Source organism: Garra rufa, unplaced genomic scaffold (genome assembly GCF_049309525.1).
Source record: "Garra rufa unplaced genomic scaffold, GarRuf1.0 hap1_unplaced_002, whole genome shotgun sequence".
Lineage (NCBI taxonomy): Eukaryota > Metazoa > Chordata > Actinopteri > Cypriniformes > Cyprinidae > Garra > Garra rufa.
Window position 1 is genome coordinate 3000247 of NW_027394277.1, and position 25252 is coordinate 3025498.

The 25252-nt window shown below is 37.5% G+C and overlaps 1 protein-coding gene across 1 annotated transcript in view; it reads left to right on the top strand.

Annotated features, from left to right (window-relative positions):
• The window catches only part of lmcd1 (LIM and cysteine-rich domains 1), a 58290-nt gene that overhangs the window by 10486 nt on the left and 22552 nt on the right, over positions 1–25252 (top strand). The window contains exons 2-3 of the mRNA XM_073832526.1: positions 15620–15708; positions 19627–19882. Coding sequence (XP_073688627.1) covers positions 15620–15708; positions 19627–19882 — 345 coding nt within the window. The remainder of the gene's footprint in view (positions 1–15619; positions 15709–19626; positions 19883–25252) is intronic.

The window sequence follows — 25252 nt, forward strand, 5'->3', positions numbered from 1 at the left end:
ATGAGAACTGATCATTGGTTTTTTCTACTTATTAGAAATGGGGTCAATACACCCCTCTAAAGTGTAATAATGACCCATATCTCAAAAATGCTACAGTAAAATGGTTTCATATGAGGTGTGCATATAGTATGGAACGTCCTGAATGAGAACTGATCATTGTTTTTTTCTACTTATTAGAAATGGGTTTTTTATACCCCTCTAAAGTGTAATAATGACCCATATCTCAAAAATGCTACAGTAAAATGGTTTCATATGAGGTGTGCATATAGTATGGGACGTTCTGAATAAGAACTGATCATTGTTTTTTTCTACTTATTAGAAATGGGGTCAATACACCCCTCTAAAGTGTAATAATGACCCATATCTCAAAAATGCTACAGTAAAATGGTTTCATATGAGGTGTGCATATAGTATGGAACGTCCTGAATGAGAACTGATCATTGTTTTTTTCTACTTATTAGAAATGGGTTTTTTATACCCCTCTAAAGTGTAATAATGACCCATATCTCAAAAATGCTACAGTAAAATGGTTTCATATGAGGTGTGCATATAGTATGGGACGTTCTGAATAAGAACTGATCATTGTTTTTTTCTACTTATTAGAAATGGGGTCAATACACCCCTCTAAAGTGTAATAATGACCCATATCTCAAAAATGCTACAGTAAAATGGTTTCATATGAGGTGTGCATATAGTATGGAACGTCCTGAATGAGAACTGATCATTGTTTTTTTCTACTTATTAGAAATGGGTTTTTTATACCCCTCTAAAGTGTAATAATGACCCATATCTCAAAAATGCTACAGTAAAATGGTTTCATATGAGGTGTGCATATAATATGGGACGTCCTGAATAAGAACTGATCATTGTTTTTTTCTACTTATTAGAAATGGGTTTTTTATACCCCTCTGAAGTGTAATAATGACCCATATCTCAAAAATGCTACAGTAAAATGGTTTCATATGAGGTGTGCATATAGTATGGGACGTCCTGAATGAGAACTGATCATTGGTTTTTTCTACTTATTAGAAATGGGTTTTTTATACCCCTCTAAAGTGTAATAATGACCCATATCTCAAAAATGCTACAGTAAAATGGTTTCATATGAGGTGTGCATATAATATGGGACGTCCTGAATAAGAACTGATCATTGTTTTTTTCTACTTATTAGAAATGGGGTCAATAAACCCCTCTAAAGTGTAATAATGACCCATATCTCAAAAATGCTACAGTAAAATGGTTTCATATGAGGTGTGCAGATAATATGGGACGTCCTGAATGAGAACTGATCATTGTTTTTTTCTACTTATTAGAAATGGGGTCAATACACCCCTCTAAAGTGTAATAATGACCCATATCTCAAAAATGCTACAGTAAAATGGTTTCATATGAGGTGTGCATATAATATGGGACGTCCTGAATGAGAACTGATCATTGTTTTTTTCTACTTATTAGAAATGGGGTCAATAAACCCCTCTAAAGTGTAATAATGACCCATATCTCAAAAATGCTACAGTAAAATGGTTTCATATGAGGTGTGCATATAATATGGGACGTCCTGAATAAGAACTGATCATTGTTTTTTTCTACTTATTAGAAATGGGGTCAATACACCCCTCTAAAGTGTAATAATGACCCATATCTCAAAAATGCTACAGTAAAATGGTTTCATATGAGGTGTGCATATAGTATGGGACGTCCTGAATGAGAACTGATCATTGTTTTTTTCTACTTATTAGAAATGGGGTCAATACACCCCTCTAAAGTGTAATAATGACCCATATCTCAAAAATGCTACAGTAAAATGGTTTCATATGAGGTGTGCATATAATATGGGACGTCCTGAATGAGAACTGATCATTGTTTTTTTCTACTTATTAGAAATGGGGTCAATAAACCCCTCTAAAGTGTAATAATGACCCATATCTCAAAAATGCTACAGTAAAATGGTTTCATATGAGGTGTGCATATAATATGGGACGTCCTGAATAAGAACTGATCATTGTTTTTTTCTACTTATTAGAAATGGGGTCAATACACCCCTCTAAAGTGTAATAATGACCCATATCTCAAAAATGCTACAGTAAAATGGTTTCATATGAGGTGTGCATATAGTATGGGACGTCCTGAATGAGAACTGATCATTGTTTTTTTCTACTTATTAGAAATGGGTTTTTTATACCCCTCTAAATTGTAATAATGACCCATATCTCAAAAATGCTACAGTAAAATGGTTTCATATGAGGTGTGCATATAGTATGGGACGTCCTGAATAAGAACTGATCATTGTTTTTTTCTACTTATTAGAAATGGGGTCAATACACCCCTCTAAAGTGTAATAATGACCCATATCTCAAAAATGCTACAGTAAAATGGTTTCATATGAGGTGTGCATATAGTATGGGACGTCCTGAATAAGAACTGATCATTGTTTTTTTCTACTTATTAGAAATGGGGTCAATACACCCCTCTAAAGTGTTATAATGTCCCATATCTCAAAAATGCTACAGTAAAATGGTTTCATATGAGGTGTGCATATAGTATGGGACGTCCTGAATGAGAACTGATCATTGTTTTTTTCTACTTATTAGAAATGGGTTTTTTATACCCCTCTAAAGTGTAATAATGACCCATATCTCAAAAATGCTACAGTAAAATGGTTTCATATGAGGTGTGCATATAGTATGGGACGTCCTGAATAAGATCTGATCATTGTTTTTTTCTACTTATTAGAAATGGGGTCAATATACCCCTTTAAAGTCTAATACTGTCCCATATCAGAAAAGAACCATCAAAGACACCAATAAATAACACGGATATTAAAGCAGAAATGCAAATAAATAAGTAAGTAAAAATTCACGAGTATTTTGTAGTATTATTTCTCAGTCCTGGGCGTCTAAATGAAAAGCGCTCTGCAAGCGCGTTCTCTCTGGGCTGTTTCTGAAACTACCGTAATGACTGTAATATGCGCGCACTTTTAAAGTCAATCGCGGCTGGCTTGACCGTGTTTTTCTGAACCGCGGCTGGCTTTACCGCAGTTCTCATTCCTGTATGAAAGAACGGTGAGTCAAGCAGAGACGCACAGGCGCTCAGTTACTCAAACGTACACTTCCCAGCGCAATATCATCAGACAGACCGAAACAAAACACTCCAAGCACTGTCTGAATTTAGCTCTACTCGATAGAACCTAAAAGAAACTGGACTTTCTGACAGAAATTGCATAGTCGCGGGTGATCAGAAGGTAAGTCATCTGACCTCATACTCTCACAATTCAACTCAATACAAAAGGTAGGCTATTTATTTTAGGCCTACAAGATGCATTTACAATTGTTATGTTGTTTACGCCACGTTTAAAACTTCCTGTGTAAACGTTTTGCTTTTTTAAGGTTTTTTGTTTGTAAACGCCTTTTGTTCAAAGGAAATTACTCACAGTACTAATTATATGTTTATTTTCGCCTCCAATAGCGCACACTGATAAACGGGCTGACTGTCAGACGTTGACTGTGTTGATTTCTTTGTACAGCCATACGAATACCCCTTAAAAAGAAGTATAGGCTACTTCAAGTTTATTTTATTAAGTGTGCTTAAGTAAAGGTCACGTATATTTTAAAGTATAATTTATGTAGTAAGTATAGAAATATCAGTGTACTAGTATATACTTTGAAGTGTACTATTTCTATACTCTTTGGGACTAAATTGACCTACTTTCTAGTATATAAAAGTATACTTTGAGTATACAAAAGTATAACTGAGTACAAAACTAGTTTACATATTTTCAGTGTGTACTGAAAGTATACAAAAGTGAACTTATAGGTATATTGATAGTGTACTAATTAAATACTTTTTATGCATATTTAGTGCACTTTGTTTTGGAAATTCTGTTCAGAAGATGTGTAATAGCTTATAACAATGAATGGATTCTGAATGAACAAGACTTCATTTACACATAGTTTAGCAATCGTTTTGCCCAAAAATGGGGTGTTCTTGCTAAAATGAGACTATTAGCAGCCCATATAGTTAAGGTCCAAGATAAACTTGGAAGCTGAATCATATAGGCTAACACGTTTCCTAGTGCCATGTCTCGAGATGAAGAAAGTAAAGATTTCATTTACTATCACCCTGTTTTACATATCTCTATAAGCTCATAGCCAGAGCTGCACAATTGTTAGTGTGATTTTTACTTTTATTTGGAGCTGATCGAATGTTTAGTCTTATTAGGAACTGCTCCATTGACCCCTATTGTTCTTAATTGTCCCCAGATAAGTAAATTAGGCACAACATAGGCACTAAAATAACTAAATGGGCAAAATACTTGTAAGTTCTACAAGTAACTAACTTTTTTAATTAAAAATGAAATACAAACGTGCAAAATGGACACAAGCATTTAAACACACAATTTTATACCTTAAAGTTTACTAAAATGTATAAAAACGCTGTTCTCAGCAGTTAGGGGTTGCATAAACCAGATGACAGTAATCTGCTTCTATTTAATGTATTTTAAATACTATTACCTGCATTAACTCAAATATAACATAATTAGAGATAATTAGATCGAATTTGGGTTAGAAATTATCCCCACAAGATAATTTGAAGCCGTTATTGTGTTAAATGAGAAAAAAATCAAATATGACAATATATAGACAATATAGAGACATATTTCTTGATATTTGGTGTTGTATTTGGTAGTGTATTTTGGTGTTGATGTTTGCGATCAGTCACTTCTGAGGTGTGATTTAGACTTACTGTTGGATCTTCTGTCGTTATTGGCAGTTGTTTACCTGTTAATGGGCATAATTCTGTCTTTTAGAATTGCAGTAAAGCAGAGGCCGACAGTAGTAAAGTCTCTCTTTTTTTGTTTGGAAATCTTTACTTCACTACATTCCAAAGCATAATGTCATACTTTCGACTGTACATTTTATAAATAAAAGTTGTTTGTTTTACCTTTAATACTAAAGAACTTTAAAAATGTAGGTTCCCTTCCGAGGGAACTCTCACCGCGTCCCCTAGGGGTCGCTATTGGGGAACGCTACAGCGTGACTTGTGTCTGAAGAATGCATATAGAAAAACTCCATGAAATGGCCGGCGACAGCGTATGACGTCACCGCGGCGCGCACGTCGCTGCTGGTGCGTCACTACCGGGCGACACAGTATAAAGAGTCGCCGAAGTAAACATGCACCCTCTTCGCTGTCTTCAGCTTTCTCTTTGTCTAGGAGTGCATATTCTCTCACCGGAGGCCTGCTCGTGACGTGTGTGGTAATCTGATACCCGCACTTTCACACTGCCCGAGCTGTGAGGGGAGAACGCAAGCAAGATTACCTCTTGAGAGAGTAGAATGCGATCGGTGCATTCATTGCTTGTTTGTAACGAGAGGCACGCTCTCATACCCACTTGCTATGACTCTCTGCTACGTGGGTGTGGTAAATTACAGCTTGTTCAGCTCCCGAGGGACTAATGGGCTTATCGCGAAAACGCAGTACGCAAAGGAGGGAGGTGAGTTTCTCTGTTCCTCATTTTGCATGAGTGTGTTTGCCTCTCGCGGCATTAACAGACGCATTCGCGGCGTCGCCAGCGGCTCCTTGCTCGTTTTATTCCTGAGGGAATTTGGCGTCTGGGCGGAGTTTGTTTAGCTCCCGCGGGAGCCGAATATGTGCTGCGCGTCGCGATTGTGGAGTTAATTTACTGCCATAAAATATGTGTGTGCATGTATATGTATATACATATGCATGTTATGTATGCTTATATGTGTACATATAAAGGGGAGAGATTTTCCTAGACTAGTTCGACCATGATTATGCAGATCATGGCAGAACAGTCTTATTAACTACAGCTGTCTGAGGCTAGCTGTATGTTAACTCTTCCTACTTTAGGGCTGGAGGCTTTCAGTCAGTTTTTACCTCTGGTAGTCCTTCCTACACATACAGATATCTGCGGATATCTGTGTGTGGGCTTACTGATTACTTTTTGTTTGGAAACAGAAAAGTAGTTCTTTTAAGCTCTTGCCTAGATGGTGCTGTCTCCCCTGCTAGGGTTTAAATAGACAGCCCACTCTGCTGGTTTGGGCTGTTTTCAGGAGGGCTAACCGGAGGTCTTTCACTGATCTATTAGTTTTTCCCAGGCTCATTGGCCTTTCTGGATTTATGTGATTTGGGCTAGGTAGATCACTGCCTTTGAGTCCTTCACTCCATGAAGGCCCAGGTCCGAGCCCTACAACATTAGCTCCCTGCACGCAGCGGTTCTTATGTCCCATAAGAACCTCCATTACCGATGGTCTGGATTTTAACTCCTTAAACAGGTTTTGTTTAAGTTTGAGTTAAATGCAGGTCACTCATGGGTGAGTACGATCCATATTTTTCTTTTAATAAAGAAAAAGAACGTAATACTGTCTCAGGCCTGTGTGTTGTGTTTTTGCTTCTCAGAGAAAAACATGACGAGTTCACGGCGGATGCTCCCCCTCTGATCCTACGGGTTATGGTTACGGCAGTGTTCGTCCTATCCACGCCACAGGTCGTGCGGTAAACCACCCTCTCAGCATATGTTAGACATAGGACTTATGTCCTCTTCAAGGTAAGCTCCCTAAGTTTCCTTCTTAGGATTGCCCTTGGCATGTTTAACATTTGTCCTTTGCAGGCCTTTTTTCTGAGAATCCCTCTTCCAGACTCTCTCTGTGGACTTTAGATCCTGTGAAGTGATCTTATCAGCCGAAGGTTCTTTCCAGCACCTCCTGAGTTTTGTCTCCAAGGAGCAATTTCTCAGTTCTCCAGTAACTAAAGTAGTACTCCCCTTTCCGCGGAAAGGGTTTATTCAGAGTACCGCTTCTCGCTGACAAGCCAGGTTTTCTCCCCGGTTCATCTGGGTTAGGAGCCTGTCCCTCTTGTCCAGGCTGATTCTCACTCTTCAGGCTCACACTCGAGCTGGGCTCTCCCCTTCCCAAGGGAAGGGTCCCTAACGAGCGCCCCCTCGGCGAATGGGCGTTCCTCCCTGGCCTTCAGGGTTAGGAGTCTATCCTCATTAGTTCCTGCTCCGGGGGATTTATGTCCCGTTGAGACAGGAACATAAGTCCACCTAGACTGGGGTCTGTCGATCCCCCTGTTAGCCCGAGGGCAGGGTCGATTCAACCGAGGTAGTACTCCCCTTTCTGCGGAAGGGGTTTATTTAGAGTACTGTTTCTCGCTGACAGAGCCAGGTTCTCCTCCCGGTTCATCTGGGTTAGGGGCCTGTCCTTCTTGTCCAGGCTGATTCTCACTCTTCAGGCCTCACGCACGAGCTGGGCTCTCCCCTTTCCGATGAAAGGATCCCCAATGAGCGCCCCTCGTCAGGACGGGCGTTCCTCCCTGGCCTTCAGGGTTAGGAGTCTGTCACCATGACTATCCAGGAGCTCCCTTCTCAGGAACTTGAAGTAACTTTAGTAGCTCCCCTTTCCGCGGAAAGGGTCCTCTCAGAGCTCTTCAACGACAGCAGCTCACCTTAATTCAAGGTTCGTCAGTAGCACCACTGTCGTGTGGACAAATTCCCCTTTGTTTGGGTAGAATCTGTCATCAGGCTTCCTGAGTCAGGTATGATTGCTCCCCTTTTGAGAAAGGGTTCCTCTCGAGCGATGCTCCTGGCAGGAGGAGTAAGCTCCCCTTCTGAGGAAGGGTGAAATCCGAGCGCTGCCTCCTGGCAGGCGGGTTTTCCTCTCTGTTAATCAGGGTTAGGAGCCTGTCTGCGCCTGACTTCCGGGTCGAGTGTCACCTCCCCTTCAGGCTTTATGACTAACTAGGAGTTCCCCCCTTTTTCAGGACCTTGAAATGACCTTGGCTGCTCCCCTTTCTGCGGAAAGGGTCCTACTAGAGCACCACCTTCTGGCGGGTGTTGGCATTTCTCCCTGTTTCTCAGGGTTTTGAAACCTACCCTTAACATGCTAGAAGCGAAGGCTCCTATGATTGAAGCCTTTTCAGGCTGTTGGCAGCTCACCTTTTGGGTTCCCTCAAAGCAGCGCCACTGCCGCATGGTGAATTTTTCTCCCTTGGCTAAGGAAGAAATAACCTCTATCTTTCTCAAGGTCCTGATTTGAGCACGTTTGCTCCCCTTCGCAAGGGTCCCGTTTTAGAGCACGGCTCCTAGTGGGATGAGTATGCTCCCCTTCCGAGGAAGGGTAATTCCTGAGCACCACCTTCTCCTAGTAGGCATCCATGTGGACTGGGTCTAGTATGCTCCCCTTTACACTAAAGGGTCCCTTCAGAGCATTGCCCTTTTTAAGGACGGATGTTCCTCCTTGCAAGTCGGGGTTAGGGGTCTGTCCGCTGTCTGCGTCCACTATCATGATGGTCAGTAGCTCCATGATTTCATCAGTCGACTAACAGTTTGCGGACTGTCTGTCCTGATTGGGGTGTAGCATTGCTCCCCTCTCTAAACAGGGAGGGTTCCTCCCCTATTTTAATTCTTGTCATTCTATGACAAATATGGAGCTTTAATATGAAACCCCCAAAATGGGGGAAAACACAGTCTCCAAATTAGGGCTGGGCGATATGGCAAAAAGCTAATCTCGATAATTTTTTCCCATATTGAACGATGACGATATATATTTCGATATAAGCTGTTGATGTTGCCAGCTTTAAAATAGTATCCCAATAATGACTAAAGCCACAAAAATTAAAGGATTCATTAAATTAAATTTTTAAGTATAGTTTATTAACAAAAATCAGATTACAGATTTGGCCTTAAAAATTAAAATAACTTACTAAAATAAATGAAAAAAGTTGTTAAAATTGTGACAGAGTATGGTAAATGAGAGTAAATGTACAAAATGTGAACATAAAATTATTGTAAAAACATTATTTGTAACACATTTATTTATTTATTATTTATTATTATTAACACAATTGTTTATTTTCTCTATTATAGGTTGAGCTATTTAAATTAGAGGAAACCACTGCATTTTGAAACAATCTACGGTATAAATATCAAAAAATTACGACACAGCTCTTTCTTAATCGTATTAAGTGCAGACAATTTAGCCAGAATCAAAGTAGGCTACTCTCTCATTATTCAAAGTGCAAATAGAGACGGAATATTTCAAGCATGATACAGAGCTATTGACATACACAACCTATTATAGTCTACATGCAGATAACAGCCTAGATATGTCATGTAGCCTAATTTGCGCGCATTGCGGAGTCACTCTCTAAACAAGGGGGATTAAAATTGCTTTTGAATGCGCGTGCGTTTTTTGCTTTCGGTTTCAGTTTTAACAATCGCGCCAAACTCTCAGCTGAGCTGAGGTGAGAGTCACTTTTCAGATAGTCAAACCACTTACGGAATTCGTGCTACCTTTTTTGTCGACAACTTCAACATCTTTGGATAATAACTCGAGGTTAGTTTCTCTTTCGTCGCTGCTTCCACTCTCTTTTTTTGTCGTCCTGGTGTAAGTTTGCTTCGCAAAGTGCTGTAGAAAATGAACTTTGTACTTTGACGTGCACACGCACGCTGCACGCTGATTGGCCGCTGTCGCATATTTCTGCTGTATGATTGGCTCTTAGATTAATCCATATCGAGCAAAAAATGTCTATAGCTTATCATCGTTATTAACATAAATTTTATCGCGATTCGATATTATATCGTTTATCGGCCCAGCCCTACTCCAAATCCCATTTTACTAGGGTAAGTGTCCCACGCTAAACCCTGGGCACTTTTCTGAAATCCACAATAGTGGTAAGTGCGCATGGAATCTTTGTGCACTTCCTAAAATCCACATAAGTGGTAAGTTCCCAACAAGTTTTTGGGTTCTTTTCTAAAATCCTATACGGTATGGGTTACGCGGTCCTCGTTCCCATTTTTTGAGTTGGTTTAAAACCCCGGTCTCCCTGGGCCCAACTTCACTCGATATCACCTTAGATATCTCCTGACCATCTGTTATCCAGGGTGCGTTATCTGAGGATAACCCATGCTAGAACGGTCTCTGTCCTGGGACAGGCCTGTTAGTCGCTATTTCTGAGTCAGTTCACTGAGGGAACTAGACTCAGTAGTACTGGCAGTTCCTGTTCTAGTTAAGTCTAAGTATTAACTTAGCCGTTCCTCCGAAGGAATCTCCAATTCCAACCTGAGCTGTGCTCTGGGTCCTTTGACCCATTCAGGTAAGTGAGTAACAGTTCAGGCTTTGGCCGGGGAGGTTACGTTCTGACAGCTGTCACCTCGTCCTATAGGGATAATTCCTCACAGAATTTACACTTAGTGCTCGCTACTATGCACTCCCCTCAGCATGGAGACGTGGGTATACCGTTCCCCAATAGCGACCCCTAGGGGACGCGGTGAGAGTTCCCTCGGAAGGGAACGTCTCTAGGTTACGTATGTAACCCTAGTTCCCTGAGAAGGGAACGAGACACCGCGTCCCCTAGGCTTCTTCCCATGCTTCGGACGAGAAGCTTCAGACAGTGAAGCGGGTGTATGTTTACTTCGGCGACTCTTTATACTGTGTCGCCCGGTAGTGACGCACCAGCAGCGACATGCACGCCGCGGTGACGTCATACGCTGTCGCCGGCCATTTCATGGAGTTTTTCTATATGCATTCTTCAGACACGAGTCACGCTGCAGCGTTCCCCAATAGCGACCCCTAGGGGACGCGGTGTCTCATTCCCTTCTCAGGAAACTAGGGTTACATACGTAACCTAGAGACGTTTTTTTCTTGTCCTCAAGTAAATCCTTGAATTACTTTTACTCGAGTAATAGTTGATATATGAAACATTGTGCAGTAAAAAATAGAGTGTTATGCTTTGGAGTGTTGTGAAATAAAGTTTTCTAAAAAAATAAAAAATAAAAAATAAAAAAAACCTCTGATAAAGTACAGACACTTTAAAAGTACTTGAAAAACCCTTGAAAACACTTGAGAAATACCTCACTACTGCCCGCCTCTGCAGTAAAGTCATATTAGTGTTTAATTAGGTGACATCTTGGCATATGAAAATAATTTGACAAGTTTTACACATGGATTTTTTATTTTAGTTTTTGTGTGGATTTTGTACTATTACTTATGCTGAGATGAAATACTCATAACCATTATCATAAATAATAATTTAATCACAGTTTAAATAACAGATGACTTTTTCCATAGGAACAATATGAATTTGAGTGTTTAGTCACTGGCTTGATTAGAAGAAATTTGCAATAAATAATGCCTTGCAGAACATGAGTCTTTGTATGTGTATGTATATATATATATATATATATATATATATATAAAAATTACATGTCAAATTAATATATAAATGCACCTCAATAGCAAAAATTCATTTTGGTTGGCACCCAGTGGCTTTTTTTGGTATAACGCCTAAACATAATTGCACATGAACCTCCATTTCTTTTATAGCAACTTCAAATTTAGAACACAACTTATGTAGACATATGGTTTAATTTTATGGCAATTTTGTATTTTTAACTATGTTTTAAAATATTTATTTCATATAAAACAAAAGAAAAATAGTACAATACTTTTACAGTAAATTTAAACTTCTATAACTTTTTAACACTTTCATGGTATTAAAGGATTTTTGTAACTTCTGTAAAAATCTGCAGATTTTCTTCTTTAAAAAGAGACCAACCTTAGGTCTGTATTCAGAGGCGTTCATGAATTATAATACTTTAAGTTTCTAAGTTTGGATAGTCCCTTTACTATGTTTTTATATTATATGCACCGTATTCCCTTTTTCTTTAATATTTGGTATTTCATCATGATACTAAACTATATGCACATAAATGATGTATTTTTCATCATCATCAACATCAAAATTCAATAAAAATGTAACAAAAATCAACAGTAATATTTGATTCCTGTACGTTCTTAGTTTGGGACCTCTGGTTGAGTTGACACAGAGTGACTCAGATATGTTTTTTTTTTCGCCATATTGTGCAGCCCCTGGTATTACATAACAAAGAGGAGGAGGAGGATGTGCAAAATGAGTTGTTTTTACAGCTTGGTTTTAATAAAAGCTGTTTTTAGATTAATTTTGGTATGATAGGATTGTAATCAGATATGCACAATAATTTGATTCGAACAAGGCTTCATTCAAACACATTTCTTTCTGTCTAGACTGACTTTCATGGTTGCTGGTTGTTGGTTGCAGCACCTTTCTGGACATTATTGCACTGTGAATTGTGCTTGTCAACTAAACATCATGTTATTGTTATCCTATTTCATCCCTATCATTCTGTTGTATTTTAATGTCCTTCTTGTTTTAGTATGGTTTATTCATTCAGTTTATTCAAACTCTGTTTTTTTCATTCCCAAAAAAGTGGATTGGTTTTAGCTTAACTAGCCTGCTCCAGAGCAGGATTAAAGTTGCATCCGAAGCTTTAGGCTTCTGACTTGTCTTGCTCCCTTATCAGGCAATGACTTTGCAGGCAGATGGACAGATGGACTTCATGATGGCTTCATGATCTACAACAAAATAAAGCAAGTTTTTAATTATAATTTAGTGAATATTTATTACATTAATAGTAATTTCTTGTTAGAAATTACACCAAAAGTTGGTCAGAAACTACATTTGCACTCAAACTGACCGCTAACTGCATCTTTCTGATGCCATCTTTATTTTTTAGCTGAGCTGGAATGGAATGCACAGGATTCTAGGATATCAGACACTGCCTTCAAAAATTGATCAGATAAAGGCATCTCAAGAGACAGGAAGTGAAGCTGATGTTGGATTCTGATTTGCCTTGATGCCTTCTTATCTTGGAATGCATCCTGAAGGCAGCATTTTTCAGCTTTCGGACACAGCCTTCAAATTGTAAAGGTTTGATAGAACTGGCTCTTGCAATTGCAATAGCATTGCAATAGTCCAGCCTGAACAGAACAAGAGATTGAACAAGGAGTTGTGACACATGTTCAGAAAGACAGGGCCTGATTTTCCTGATGTTGAATAAAGCTAGTCTGTAGGGCAGTTTTATCAATGTGGTCTGAAAAAAGCTACAACTCCAAGGTTTCTGGCTGTTTTTGAAGGAGTTATGGTTGATGTGCCTAACTGGATGGTGAAATTGTGATGAAACGATGGGTTTGATGGAACCACAAGCAGTTCTGTCTTGGCAAGTTTGAGTTGAAGATGATGGTCCTTCATCCAGCAAGAAACGTCTGTTAAACAAGCTGAGATGCGAGCAGCTATCATCAGATCCTCAGGATGTAATGAGAGGTAGAGTTGAGTGTCATCAGCATAGCAGTGATATGAAAAGCCATGTTTCTGAATGACAGAACCTAGTGACGCCATGTAGACAAAGAAGAGAAGTGGTCCAAGAACTGAGCCCTGAGGTACTCTAGTAGCTAGATGTTGCGACTTGAACACTTCACCTCTCCAAGAAACCTTGAAGGACCTTTCTGAACCACTGGGGTGTGGTTCCTGAGATATCCTTTAACCGTACAACTGCAGGAGAAATGGTTTGAAGGAGATGAGACGGAATAGTATCAAGCGGACAAGTAGTTGTATGATTTGAAAGGATGAGTTTGTGAACCTGAATGTGAACGAATGTATGTTTGCTGGTAAGGTGTGCTTGACAGTTTGTGGTGTGGAGAACTGTGCACTGATGGTTTTAATTTTATTAATGAATAACATGGCTAAGTCATCAGCTCTTAGAGTTGATGAAGGAAGGGAAGGAGGACAAAGGAGGGAGGAAAATGTAAAAATACAAGATGCTTTATATGTAATGTTTTACGTACAGTAATACAGCTGTAGATGTTAAAATAGCAGGATTATACTACTCATTGCAAGTAGAGGCAATCATATTGAATGTAAATTATCATTTCAATTCAAATTATTAAATGGATGCCGCCTTTTTGGGACAATAAAGCCCTCCCTACACCTACCCTAACCCTACCCAATACTCTATTTTCAACTTTTTGAATTTTTATGGGAAATAATGCCTTTCTGGTGTGATATAAGATTTGAAAAGAAAAAAAAAAGTTTGTGTCAAAAATGACTACGCCGCACAAATTGAATTGTCTTTTGTAGTGTTGACTAGCCTCTGCCAACAAGGCAATCACTTAAGATTGACTGCTTGACCTGTGTTCTGTGAGCTCTTTTACTGATCGGTATATCTATTCAGAAGCGTTTACCTCTGAGTTTTGTGAGGTTTTAACTGATGGTAACACTCAACTCAACATGTCTTCAAAAGTATCTGCCTCACAGAAGGTTTTAAACAGATTTAACACCATGGATGCACATTGTGTTGTGGTCTGTTTGTCTTTGTCCGCTGTTATTTTTGTCATATTAAGCTCTGTGACGAAAGCTGAGCCATCTGTATCGAGTCAGAGTGAATGTGGTCGACAGCTTGTTATTATGGATTGTGTTTCAAGTTATTGATGAGTGATTTAAAGAGAAAGCATGTGGAATTTGTCATCACTTGTGTCCATCTGATCAGTGTGCTGATTTCTCACTGATACCCTTTGAAGAAAACCAAACCTTTACCAAAAGAAGTATACTTCAAGTTTATTTTATTAAGTATACTTAAGTAAAGTTCAAATATATTTTTAAGTATACGTTATGTTGTAAGTATACAAATATCAGTGTACTAGTAGGTTACTTTTAAGTGTACTATGTCAATACTCCATGGGACTAAATTGGCCCACTTTCTAGTATATAAAAGTATACTTTTAAGTACAACAGTAGTAATCTTTAAGTACACAACTAGTTTTTCAGTTTATACTGCAAATATACTAAAAGTGGACTTACATACACTGATAGTTTACTAATGAAAGGCTTTTTATGCATTTTTAGTGCATTTTTAGTGCACAGTTTAGTAGTTTTATACTGCAAGTATACTCGTAAGTTTTCTTTAACTGGACTTTACATCATACTTTAAGGATACTACTATGTCCCAATTTAGGTATTAATTTGTATATATTTTGTTATGAATATCTGAACATACAAAACATTGAAAGAAAGAACAGGGGATATGTTTGTAAACAAAAACATTTAATTCTAGCTTTATGCATTGTTTTTTAAACACTTGAATGTGGGTAAGTTTCTTAAAAAATCAAAATGTAGTTGGATAGTCATTATTACCTCTTCATGGGTGGACATTTTATTCCATAACGTTACACAGTTTTCATATCTATGGTTTTGATGTTGTTTTATGTCTGACGATTGTGTTAGATTACATGTGGAAGCATCTGTTTTTTCAGTTTCTTCTTCACTTGTGTTTTGGAAATTCTGTTCAATAGCACCCTTAGTGTATAACAATGAAAATGCAGATTCTCAGAGCACAAGTATAGCTTAAATATATTTAGACTTTTTCTAAGTATAAGTCAAGTTTCCTTAATTTCATTTTAAGTATATTTCTGAGAAGTACACTGAAAGTATGCTTTCCTATTTTTTAGTTTAAAAGAAGTATACTAGCACACTTGAATAAACTTGTTTTTCATAATGTAACCCTCACCTGTTATTCATGCAATCTCTATATAAGTATCTATATGCATGTGTATAGGAAAAAAATGCTTCCTAATGAACTCAGAATCATTCACAACTTCGTTTCTGAATTTTAACGAATTTTTGTGTTTCATAAGACGTCTCTGCAATGAATAAAGTGATTTCCTATGATGCTATTCAGTGAGTACTTATCCTTTTCCTCTTACCACTCTCTCTTTCTTCTTTTTTCCAGATGTCGGCGGGGCCACAGCCAGCGGGAAAGGGTGCAGCATGTCTGACATGTAAAGGGATCTGCTCTGGATTCCAGCCACATTCCTGGAGGTAATTTATTTTCTTGGCTAAAGACATAAAAAAGAGAGAGGAAAAGGCTTCCACGCCTTTTTCTTAATGTGTATGTGGAATACTGGATTTACTGTATGTGTGGGAATTTCTGTGACTCTTCATGGGCTCCATGTTTTTAGATTGTCACCACAGGCTGTTTGCCTTTATTAATTACTGTATTTTACCTAATGATGGCCCTGCAGTTGGTAGGACTTTTCCTGGGGCCTGTAAAAGCAGGAATGTTTACCATTAACATCATGACTGTGAAGTGGCTGACATCAGCTATGGGGGAGTTAGACACTCTGTTTATACTCGTAATTATTCAACTGTACAAACACCAGTGTGTCATCGTGAGTCAGTGCGCATATAAATTTGACTAATATTATAAGGCGTTATGAGTAATGAAAACACAGCAGGAGGAAATGGAAAGGATGCTTGTGAGGACTACTTAGAAAATAAAATAGAAAAAGTCAAAAGGCTTTAAAAAGATTTTATAATAAATCAAAGCTTAATATAATTTAGTTGGCTTGAGAAAGCCAACTTACTGAAATGCTATTTAAACTTATTATTATTCTGAGACGAAAAAAATTCTGACTGCTTCTCCTCCTAGAGCTTTAACTCTACAAACTCAGCCCAGATCTTCAGACTGTATATTACAGCTGATACTTATTTTATTTAAAGAGCAATGTCTGAAGAAGAAATTATGTTTAAATTAGAATTATATCTCGTTTCCCTCTATCAAAACAATTGCAGTGAGCATACCTGTGTGGGCGTACCCTTGCTCTTTATAGTCTAGTTGCAGGTATATTTATAAAAAGGGATTTTGTTCATTTTAACAGCTTCTGAAGCTACCAAGAGTATAAATGCAGTATTTTAACATGTTTTAAAGAAATCCCACGCCTAGGGAAGTGTGATTGCTTTTGCACACATTGCATTCACATCAATAAACCAAGATTTGCCTCACCTGGATTAATTGTTAGAATTTAATATTTGGCACAGTCACCTCAAACATTTATGGTATCTCACATTTAAAATAATTAGCACTGGGTAATTGTGAACCTTCGGAAAATGGATTCCTAGGTTCACTGCAAAAAATGCTTTTCTTGCTTAGATTTTTTTATCTTGTTCCAGCCAAAATATCTTAAAAATTTTCAAATCAAGTAGGATTTTCCAGACAAGTAAAAATTAATGTCTTGTTTTCAGAAAAAATAAGTCAAAAGTAAGTGAGTTTTTTTCTTAAAACAAGCAAAATAATCTGCCAATCTGGTAAGAAAAATAATCTTATTTCAAGCAGACAACTAGATTATTTTTCTTACCCAATTGGCAGATTATTTCGCTTGTTTCAAGCAAAAACTCAATTAATTTTAATTTATTTTTCTGAAAACAAGACAATAATTTTTACTTGTCTATAAAATCCTCTAGAAAGTACAGATATTTGTGTAAAAATGTAAGGAGTAAAAGTAAAAAGTAGTCAAATAAATAGTGAAGCAAATTTATTCTACAGGCAGTTATCTTGACCTCAGGACTTGGTTTTTGCTCTAATTAGCATTTTCAGCTGTTAGAGCTTTTCTGAGAGGTGTGTGCCTTTCTAAATCATTTGCCACAGTTTAACTCGAAGTGTAGTAACATCTAGAAGCAATATGAATGTTCCTGAGCTAAATTTATATATATATATATATATATATATATATATATATTAGTGGTGGGCCGTTATCGGCGTTAACGTGCTGCGTTAACGTGAAACTCTTATCGCGCGATAAAAAAAATATCGCCGTTAATCTATTCTCAAATTTGGGTTGGGAGCTGGGTCTAAACTACGCAAGCTATCATGACTTTCACCTTGATAGTTTAATATGGTCGCGCGTTTAAGTCTCCTCCGCCAAAACACAGACGGGATCGCGTCATCCTCCATTCATAAAAACCGAATCTACTATAGCGAAATGCCACGTAAATTCGTCGTTTTTTGGATTCATAAATCAAATGTTGGTCAGTCACTTAATTCAAATCGCGATATGGACTAGTGTATGTGAAACCTGAAATGCAAAAAGACCGTTTTAATATGAATCCGATATGTTCCGTTTGCCTAGCTGTATGTATGCATTGCGGAGACGAGCTTTACTACACGCATACTGAAACACACGTGACGCTCCCGGTAATTTTTGGCATTTTCATCTCACATGAACAGATAAACTCAATCTCCCAAACTGCTGTGAGTGTCACTTTTACCGTTTCATTTGAGAAAACTAGCATCATATCATACTGTATGACACAGAAACTTCATGGCAACCTGTCAAAATAAAAGTACGGTGTAACATGTAATGGGCTGGGTAGGTGTTGACGTTAAAAAAAACACAATCTAATAGGGAGAAAAAAATATTTCATTGTTAGTTAGTTAGTAAACACAAGTACATCTAATTGAACATAATTTATTTTCATCAACAAATTATCATAGAACAGCTTTATGAGCTTTATGATCCATTCTCAAAGACTTTAAGTCATTATTTGGGTAGCACACATATTCTGAATGCCTTCAGCAGAATTCAAATTAGCCATTTTAATCTAGATTAATCTAGATTAATTCCAAAATTTAATCTAGATTAATCTAGATTAAAAAAATTAATCTATGCCCACCCCTAATATATATATATATATATATATATATATATATATATATAGTGCAAATCTAAATAAAATTGTTATCCAACACCTGCTATCACCCATGAGAAAAAAAAAAAACTACATCAATGCCTTTACATCTGGAAGACAATTACATTGCATTTTATCTACACTACAGATTTGCTGCACTTGCAAAACAAATGTTGATTTGTGTTAAACCTTTTTCCAGATATTGGTTGCATTAACTGTTGTGAAAACATTTTAGAGTTTTGTGCACATTGTTTTGAAAAAATTATTTGCATGATTTTTAATTTGTATGAAATTAATGAAAACGTTGAATGTGTTTAGGAAACTGTTTTGAGAACAGTCACCTGAGTTTGGAGAAATGTGTCAAATCAATTGAGAAAGTCTGTAAATATTACATGAAATGTATTAATAATTGTTGCTGCTCCAGATCAGTGAGCTCTCTTTTAGCTCTTCCTCTATGTAAATACTTCATAAACAGACTTTAAATATTAACTGATGATGGTCACTTTAAGTTAATCTTGTAAAATGATTAATAACTTATTTTCATGGCTTTAAGATGACAAAAGCTAGACATAACAAAGGCTCTGACCTTTTGGCAACTTCTCCAGACTGTACATGATTTTTGCCCTGATTTTCCATTGATTTAGTGTATTATAGATAAGCTGACATCCATTTAATAAAAGGCTTCATAATGAGGCTAGGTTCTGTGTTCATCCCCATAAATGAAATGTTTTATTGGTTTTTGTTATTTGATTTTTTAATATGTGTTAATGAATGTGGACTAGTCTAGATAATCCAATTAAATGTCTTTTTGCTTGATTTTAGCATTCTGTTTACCTTCAAATAAAACTTTTTTTTTTTTCAATTATTCCTTTAAAATAAACATTTTTTTAATAAAACATTATGTGGGCTTAATGGAAACAGGGGTGTGCTTAAAGAGTACAAACATGTACCCATTAAGCACAGCCAGACTTTTTGCATTTAATGATGTACATCTTAATTTAAAATGAAATTAAATATTTTTTTGTGTGAGAGATTAATATTTTATTTGAACATCTTTTCAACTTCTTGTACTGAAACCAATATCTTGCGAACTAAAAATGTCTCCGTTTAGATTTTGGTTAAATGACATGTCAAATGTAGGATTGATTCAGTTTATGTACACGTCTTTGATTTCAAGTAGATGATTCTTTAGTGGGACACTGCCCCATCAGCCTCTGTAGTTGAGATCTGACTGGTACAATGCCTAATAAACTATAACCTTGATTTTTGCAGAAAAGCTTGCATACAGTGCCACTGCAGTCAGGAGGAGCATGTATCCAACTCCGACACAGAGGATGACCGCAAGGTGGGAAGATTGCTAGCAGAGTCCCGCTATGCCCATCTCACAACTAAGGTTAAGGGAGGAGACGGCACAAGGGTCTATAAACGCAATCGCATGATCGTCACCAACCCAGTGGTCTCACGCAAAGACCCAACGTTCAACACAGTTACGTACGACTGGGCCCCACCAGGCCTCACCCAGAAACTGGTAAGAGAACCCATGAGAGCTAACACAAATCATGCTAAATATTGGTGAAAACTGTAATATACCATGACGAATTATAATTTAGTAGTTTATTATTGTTCTGGTCAGGCTGCTAGCTGCAGTGTGAAATGAAAGTAATTCAGTTCTGATGACTCAAGACGAGCTACAGATGGTAGTGGTAAAGTGCAAGACAACCACCACTGGTTTATATGTAAAACATTCATGTAGTGAGTAGCTAGTGAAAGTTGTGTTTAACCAGCTACAGAAATTTCTACCAGCCCTTTTACCTAATTTGCATACATAAAATATGTAAGCCATGACCCACATAGTGAAAGGCCTTTCTTGGTATCATTCTCTGTAAAAAATAAATAAGTCAATAAATAAACATACAAAAAAAAAAAGATTCTGGAGGCAACACATGAAAAGAAATGCTTGCTAGCTAACCATGAGCATGTGGTACCAACCTTTACCCTGGAACACAAAACCAGTCTTAAGTAGCACAGGTTTATTTGTAGCAATAACCAAAATAACATTGTATTTTTATTTAATGTCAAAAATCACTAGGATATATCCTTTCAATGAATGTTGCCGTGGAGTTCAGACCTTCTTTATTTAGACATGTCACATTTGAGTAATGAAAGGGTCTGGGTCCAGGTGCAGGGAAGGGATAGTTTAATAAAATAATAACAAACTAAACAAAAAGCCAACACGGCAGAACACAACATAAACTCAAATGAACCAAACAGGGAACATGGTCTAAGGCCAGGATAAACAGGAACACAGAGCAGACAGACAGTAGACATAAGACAATGCAGACCTGAAGCAGGAGTGAGAAGTGAGAGTTCTTATAGTCCAGATAGTGAACAGCTGTGAGTGAAATCAGTGCTAATGACAAGACAGACGTGAACAATCAGGGAAGTGCAGTGCAAGGGGAACAGCGACCTCGAGAGGCTGAGGGAAGACCCACAGCCCCGATCATGACAAGACAATTTTAAAGGCGATTTTCTCAGCATTTTGATTTTTTTGCACCTTCACACTCCGGATTTTCAAATAGTTGTCTCGGCCAAACATTGTCCTATCCTAACAAATCATACATCACATACATACATATTTGAACAGCAAGCTTGATTGGTCTGAACTCTTCAGACTGAAGTCATCAGACTGAAGGTCTGGCCACACTAAACTACATACTTCTCAAATAACATTTGTTGTCAATTGTGGCAACTGGAGTTATTTCTATTTCACCTTCAGCACTGGGATTATCAATACTGTTATTGATTTTGACATTTGAAATTAAACAAACATGCAGCAATCTTTTTTTAGTGCACCAAAAATAACCCATTTGCATTTGTAGTAGGTTCACAACAGAGCACCAGAATGCATTGGCTCTCACAGATGGCACCACAAGGAATATTGTTAGTTTTGGTCACATTGAGGTATGAGAGGCTTAGATGACTCCTTCCTCCTTTTATTCCTAGGCACCAGCTAGAGTTAGTAATATTTCTAGCAGGGGTGTCCAAACTCCTGACTCTAAACAACCTCTCATACAAATTAGAAAACCATACTAACAAATAACAATATACAATATGTAATATTAGTAATGCCAAGGTGCCTGGAAAAAGGTTTGGTAACAAGATGTTTATGGTCCGAAGAGTCAGATGGTGGCAACGTCCAACTGGTTGCAAGGTGTTATATTCCATTTAACACAAGGTTGTGTGAGACCTTTGTAGTCTAGAACATGCATATGGATTCAGAACCTTGGATTTAAAGGTTCTGAAGTTGATGCAGAAGTTCCATGACAATCTGGATCTTGTAGATGGGGAAGCATTGAAGAGAAAAATTTCCCTGAACTTTTCTTCTTGCAGAGCCTCTTTGTTTTTGTTCAATTTTTAGAGCTTCAAATCCCAGAGAGTTTAAAAATTTTTTAAGAGACATCTTAGTCCTTCCTAAGCAGGAAGTCTTTGCAAATTGCTTTTCTGCTTTAGTAATGTGTTTGTAAATCACAGTATTACCCATCTTATTTGCTTAAAGTTTAGAGTTTGAACAGTGTCTTTTAGATTTTACCCAGTGCTTAATCTGAGCCAGATCCTGTTCTGGAAAAAGAAAGATTTTGTATTTTTGCCTTCCGGTATTTGTTTTTAGAGGTCCGGCATTAATAAGTGCATTAGATCGTGACAGTACATGCGTGCATACGAGTAGGGCTGCAACAACTAATCAATAAAATCGATTATTATCGATAATGAAATTTGTCGACAACGATTCTCATTATTGATGAATCGGGTCCGCCCACAGTGTACAACTTCAGAGGATCACGTCAAATAACAGCACTGAATGACGCATTTCTATAGACAAAATGCATCTAAAAATAGTGGAGGAAACAGACTGAGATGCTGCAGGAGAGTTACGTGATCCAAGCTGCTCAAAACATGAGAATTCCTTATTTAAAACTAATAGAGTGATGGCTTGCCCTGTGAGGCGCTTTGAGATCCGTTTGCGTCCTCAGCATAACTTTCAGTTTGCGGTCATATCCTTATCTGTAAATGTCACAAATTCACTCGAGAATTTCCATTTAATAGAGATGCTCCGATCAGCATTTTTGGGGCCGATCACCGATTACCGATCACAAAGATCATGATCTGCCGATTGCCGATCACTGCCGATCACAGAATGGCAGGAGAATGGGAATCTTTGATCTGTAATCTAGCAAAGTTTGCACCATTTGTAGAAATGAAACTGACTCTAAATTAACTATGTTGAAAAAAAAAAATCTAGAAATAGGCTACAGTCAAGATCTTGAAGAACCACCAAGTTAGGGTTGGAGACGATAGTATTGTGTATCGACAATCGCCAGTTGCTGATGCCTTCTCTGCTGAAAAAAAAAAAAAAAAAACAGCATATGCTGCTTAGGTATGTTTTGGTGCTGGGATGCTGGTTTATGGTGGTTTATGCTGGTCCTTTGCTGGTTTATGCTGGTCATGTTGCTGGTGAAGGACCAGCATTAACCAGCCAAAGAACCAGCATGAACCAGCAAAGGACCAGCTAAAACCAGCATCCCAGCACCAAAACACACCTAAGCAGCATATGCTGTTTTTTTCACCAGGGTTTGACGATAGCTAGACGGTTATTATTATTATCCGTTCTAGGATGCTTCAGAAACTTGTCGTGACATTAACAAACGCATTGAGTGGCCACGTTGCCTTAACGCGCCGCATGGGGAAGAGATTTATTTATATTAAAGTGCACCTCGCACTAGGCTATGTTCTTTGATATTGTAAATGTTCTTTGCTTGTTATTTGTAGCTGCTTTTTAAGATGATGTAAGGATTATATGATCCAGCATTGCAGTCATTAGGATAAAGGAGGTAAACTGTGGTTTAGGCTGAATTAAATATGATATATCATAATCTGTCTGTATATAGGAAACATAAACATTCACCTCAGTAACATCTATATAGAATTACGAAGCGATAAAATGGCGCTAAACATACGCACGCGAATTACACGCGCAACGTTTCTCTTCATTCTATATGGACTGAACTACAACATGAACTGATGACAACAATCAGACATACAGCGGTAACATTATTGCAATATGACGGGTATAGAAAGATACATTCATTTACATTCAAGAACGCACATTCACCACTCAGAATGAAACCGAAAGTAGCCTATAGTTTAACTTCTCCGGCAAAACTACAGTCAGCGCTCTGTACACGTACAACTTAGTCACATGCCCAATAACAAGACTACCCTTACAAAACTAATAAAGAATTTAGTACTCATGTTGCATGTTGCCACTGGTAAGCTCCGTTCTGCTGTTGTTTACCTGTGCGCCGTGCATGCACTTGTGAAAAAAGTTGCGCGAGTAATTTACGTCAAGTGAACGGCTTTTTTGATCGGCGCTTTTGGGGTTCGCCGATCAAGCTATTTTTAGCCAAAATCGGCCGATCATGATCGGTTGCCGATCGATCGGAGCATCACTACCATTTAAAAATCCATTCTGGCAGTCTGTAAGTTTAAATCTTTACTGAATGAGCGTGTAAGACAGCCGGAACACAGAACACAGAAAGGGAGACAATTGATACTCAACTCAGCGCAAAAACATTCATTGTGCTGAAACATCTGTCGTTGAATGTTAAATTTAGATTTAAATACAACATGTAGTGCGCGTATTTATGGAGGGTATGAACAGTAGGGCTGTGACGGTGGCAGATTTTAACCACCGCCGGTGGTTCGGTGTTTTATCCTATATAAATAAATGAGGCTCAAACATTATTCACGAACGTGCGTGTTTTGCAATTTCTGTCGGTGAACAAGCAGTCTACAAAACACTAAAATAAATCAACTAAATAATAAATTTAAATAAGAAAGTAGCCTAAATAAGTGTTAAATAGGCTATTAAACAAACATTCGTTGCAAAAATTCCTACAACCTCTACAGCGCATCAGAATTACTGGCCCGAGTTCTCTTTCTCTTCCTCATTGCACAGCTGCTGTTTTTAATAGCAAAGTAATTACATTTATTTTCGTTTCTTTAGTTTATAAAGTTAATTTAGAAATATATTTGGAACATGTTTTATTTGTGAAATTCAAGTTTTTGTTTTTTAAAGTAACGACAAAGCGGCCGGCGGCAGATAGATCAGTTTAGCCTTCTCAAATCATCACGATTTATATTAAAATCCTTAGATATTTAAAAAAAAAAAAAAAAAATTAAGCATATCACAATATTAGTTTAATCGTTTAACCTAGATAAATGTGTAGGCTACTAATAGGCGCATATCCAATAGTTGGTGCAGAGAGTGAAAGCTTTGCAGGACATGGAGGTGCAAGTGCTATGTGAAACTTCATTTTTGCTCATAAATATAAGAGTAATAAATTTACTTTAAATTATTACTTCACTACTATAAAACGAAATAATTCAAATCGAAAACAAAACTCTTTTATTAGCTATAGGCCTAATCCAGAAAGATGCACTCAGAAAATACTAGTTTATTAATAAATAATATGAATATCTCCTTCCTTTTCCCCTCCACATTCATGGTAGGTCTAATTACTTTAGCTGGGGCTTTGGGCCAGCTTCAGCTTTGTCCTTTCTCTTTATTACAACAGGTGAATTGTTGTAAATTGTTAAGCACTGTGTTTTCATAGCATTCAGAATGTGGAATAGTGTGATTTAAAAAATAAATAAATAATTGGAATTTTTAAGCCAATGAATCGATTAATCGAAAAATTAATCGGCCAACTAATCGATTATCAAAATAATCGTTAGTTGCAGCCCTACATACGAGACAGAGCAAGCGCTGGTTTACGTAGGTATATTTTGAGGTTATGTATTGGTCCTCAACATATTTTTGACCAAGCAGCTTTTTTTAAAG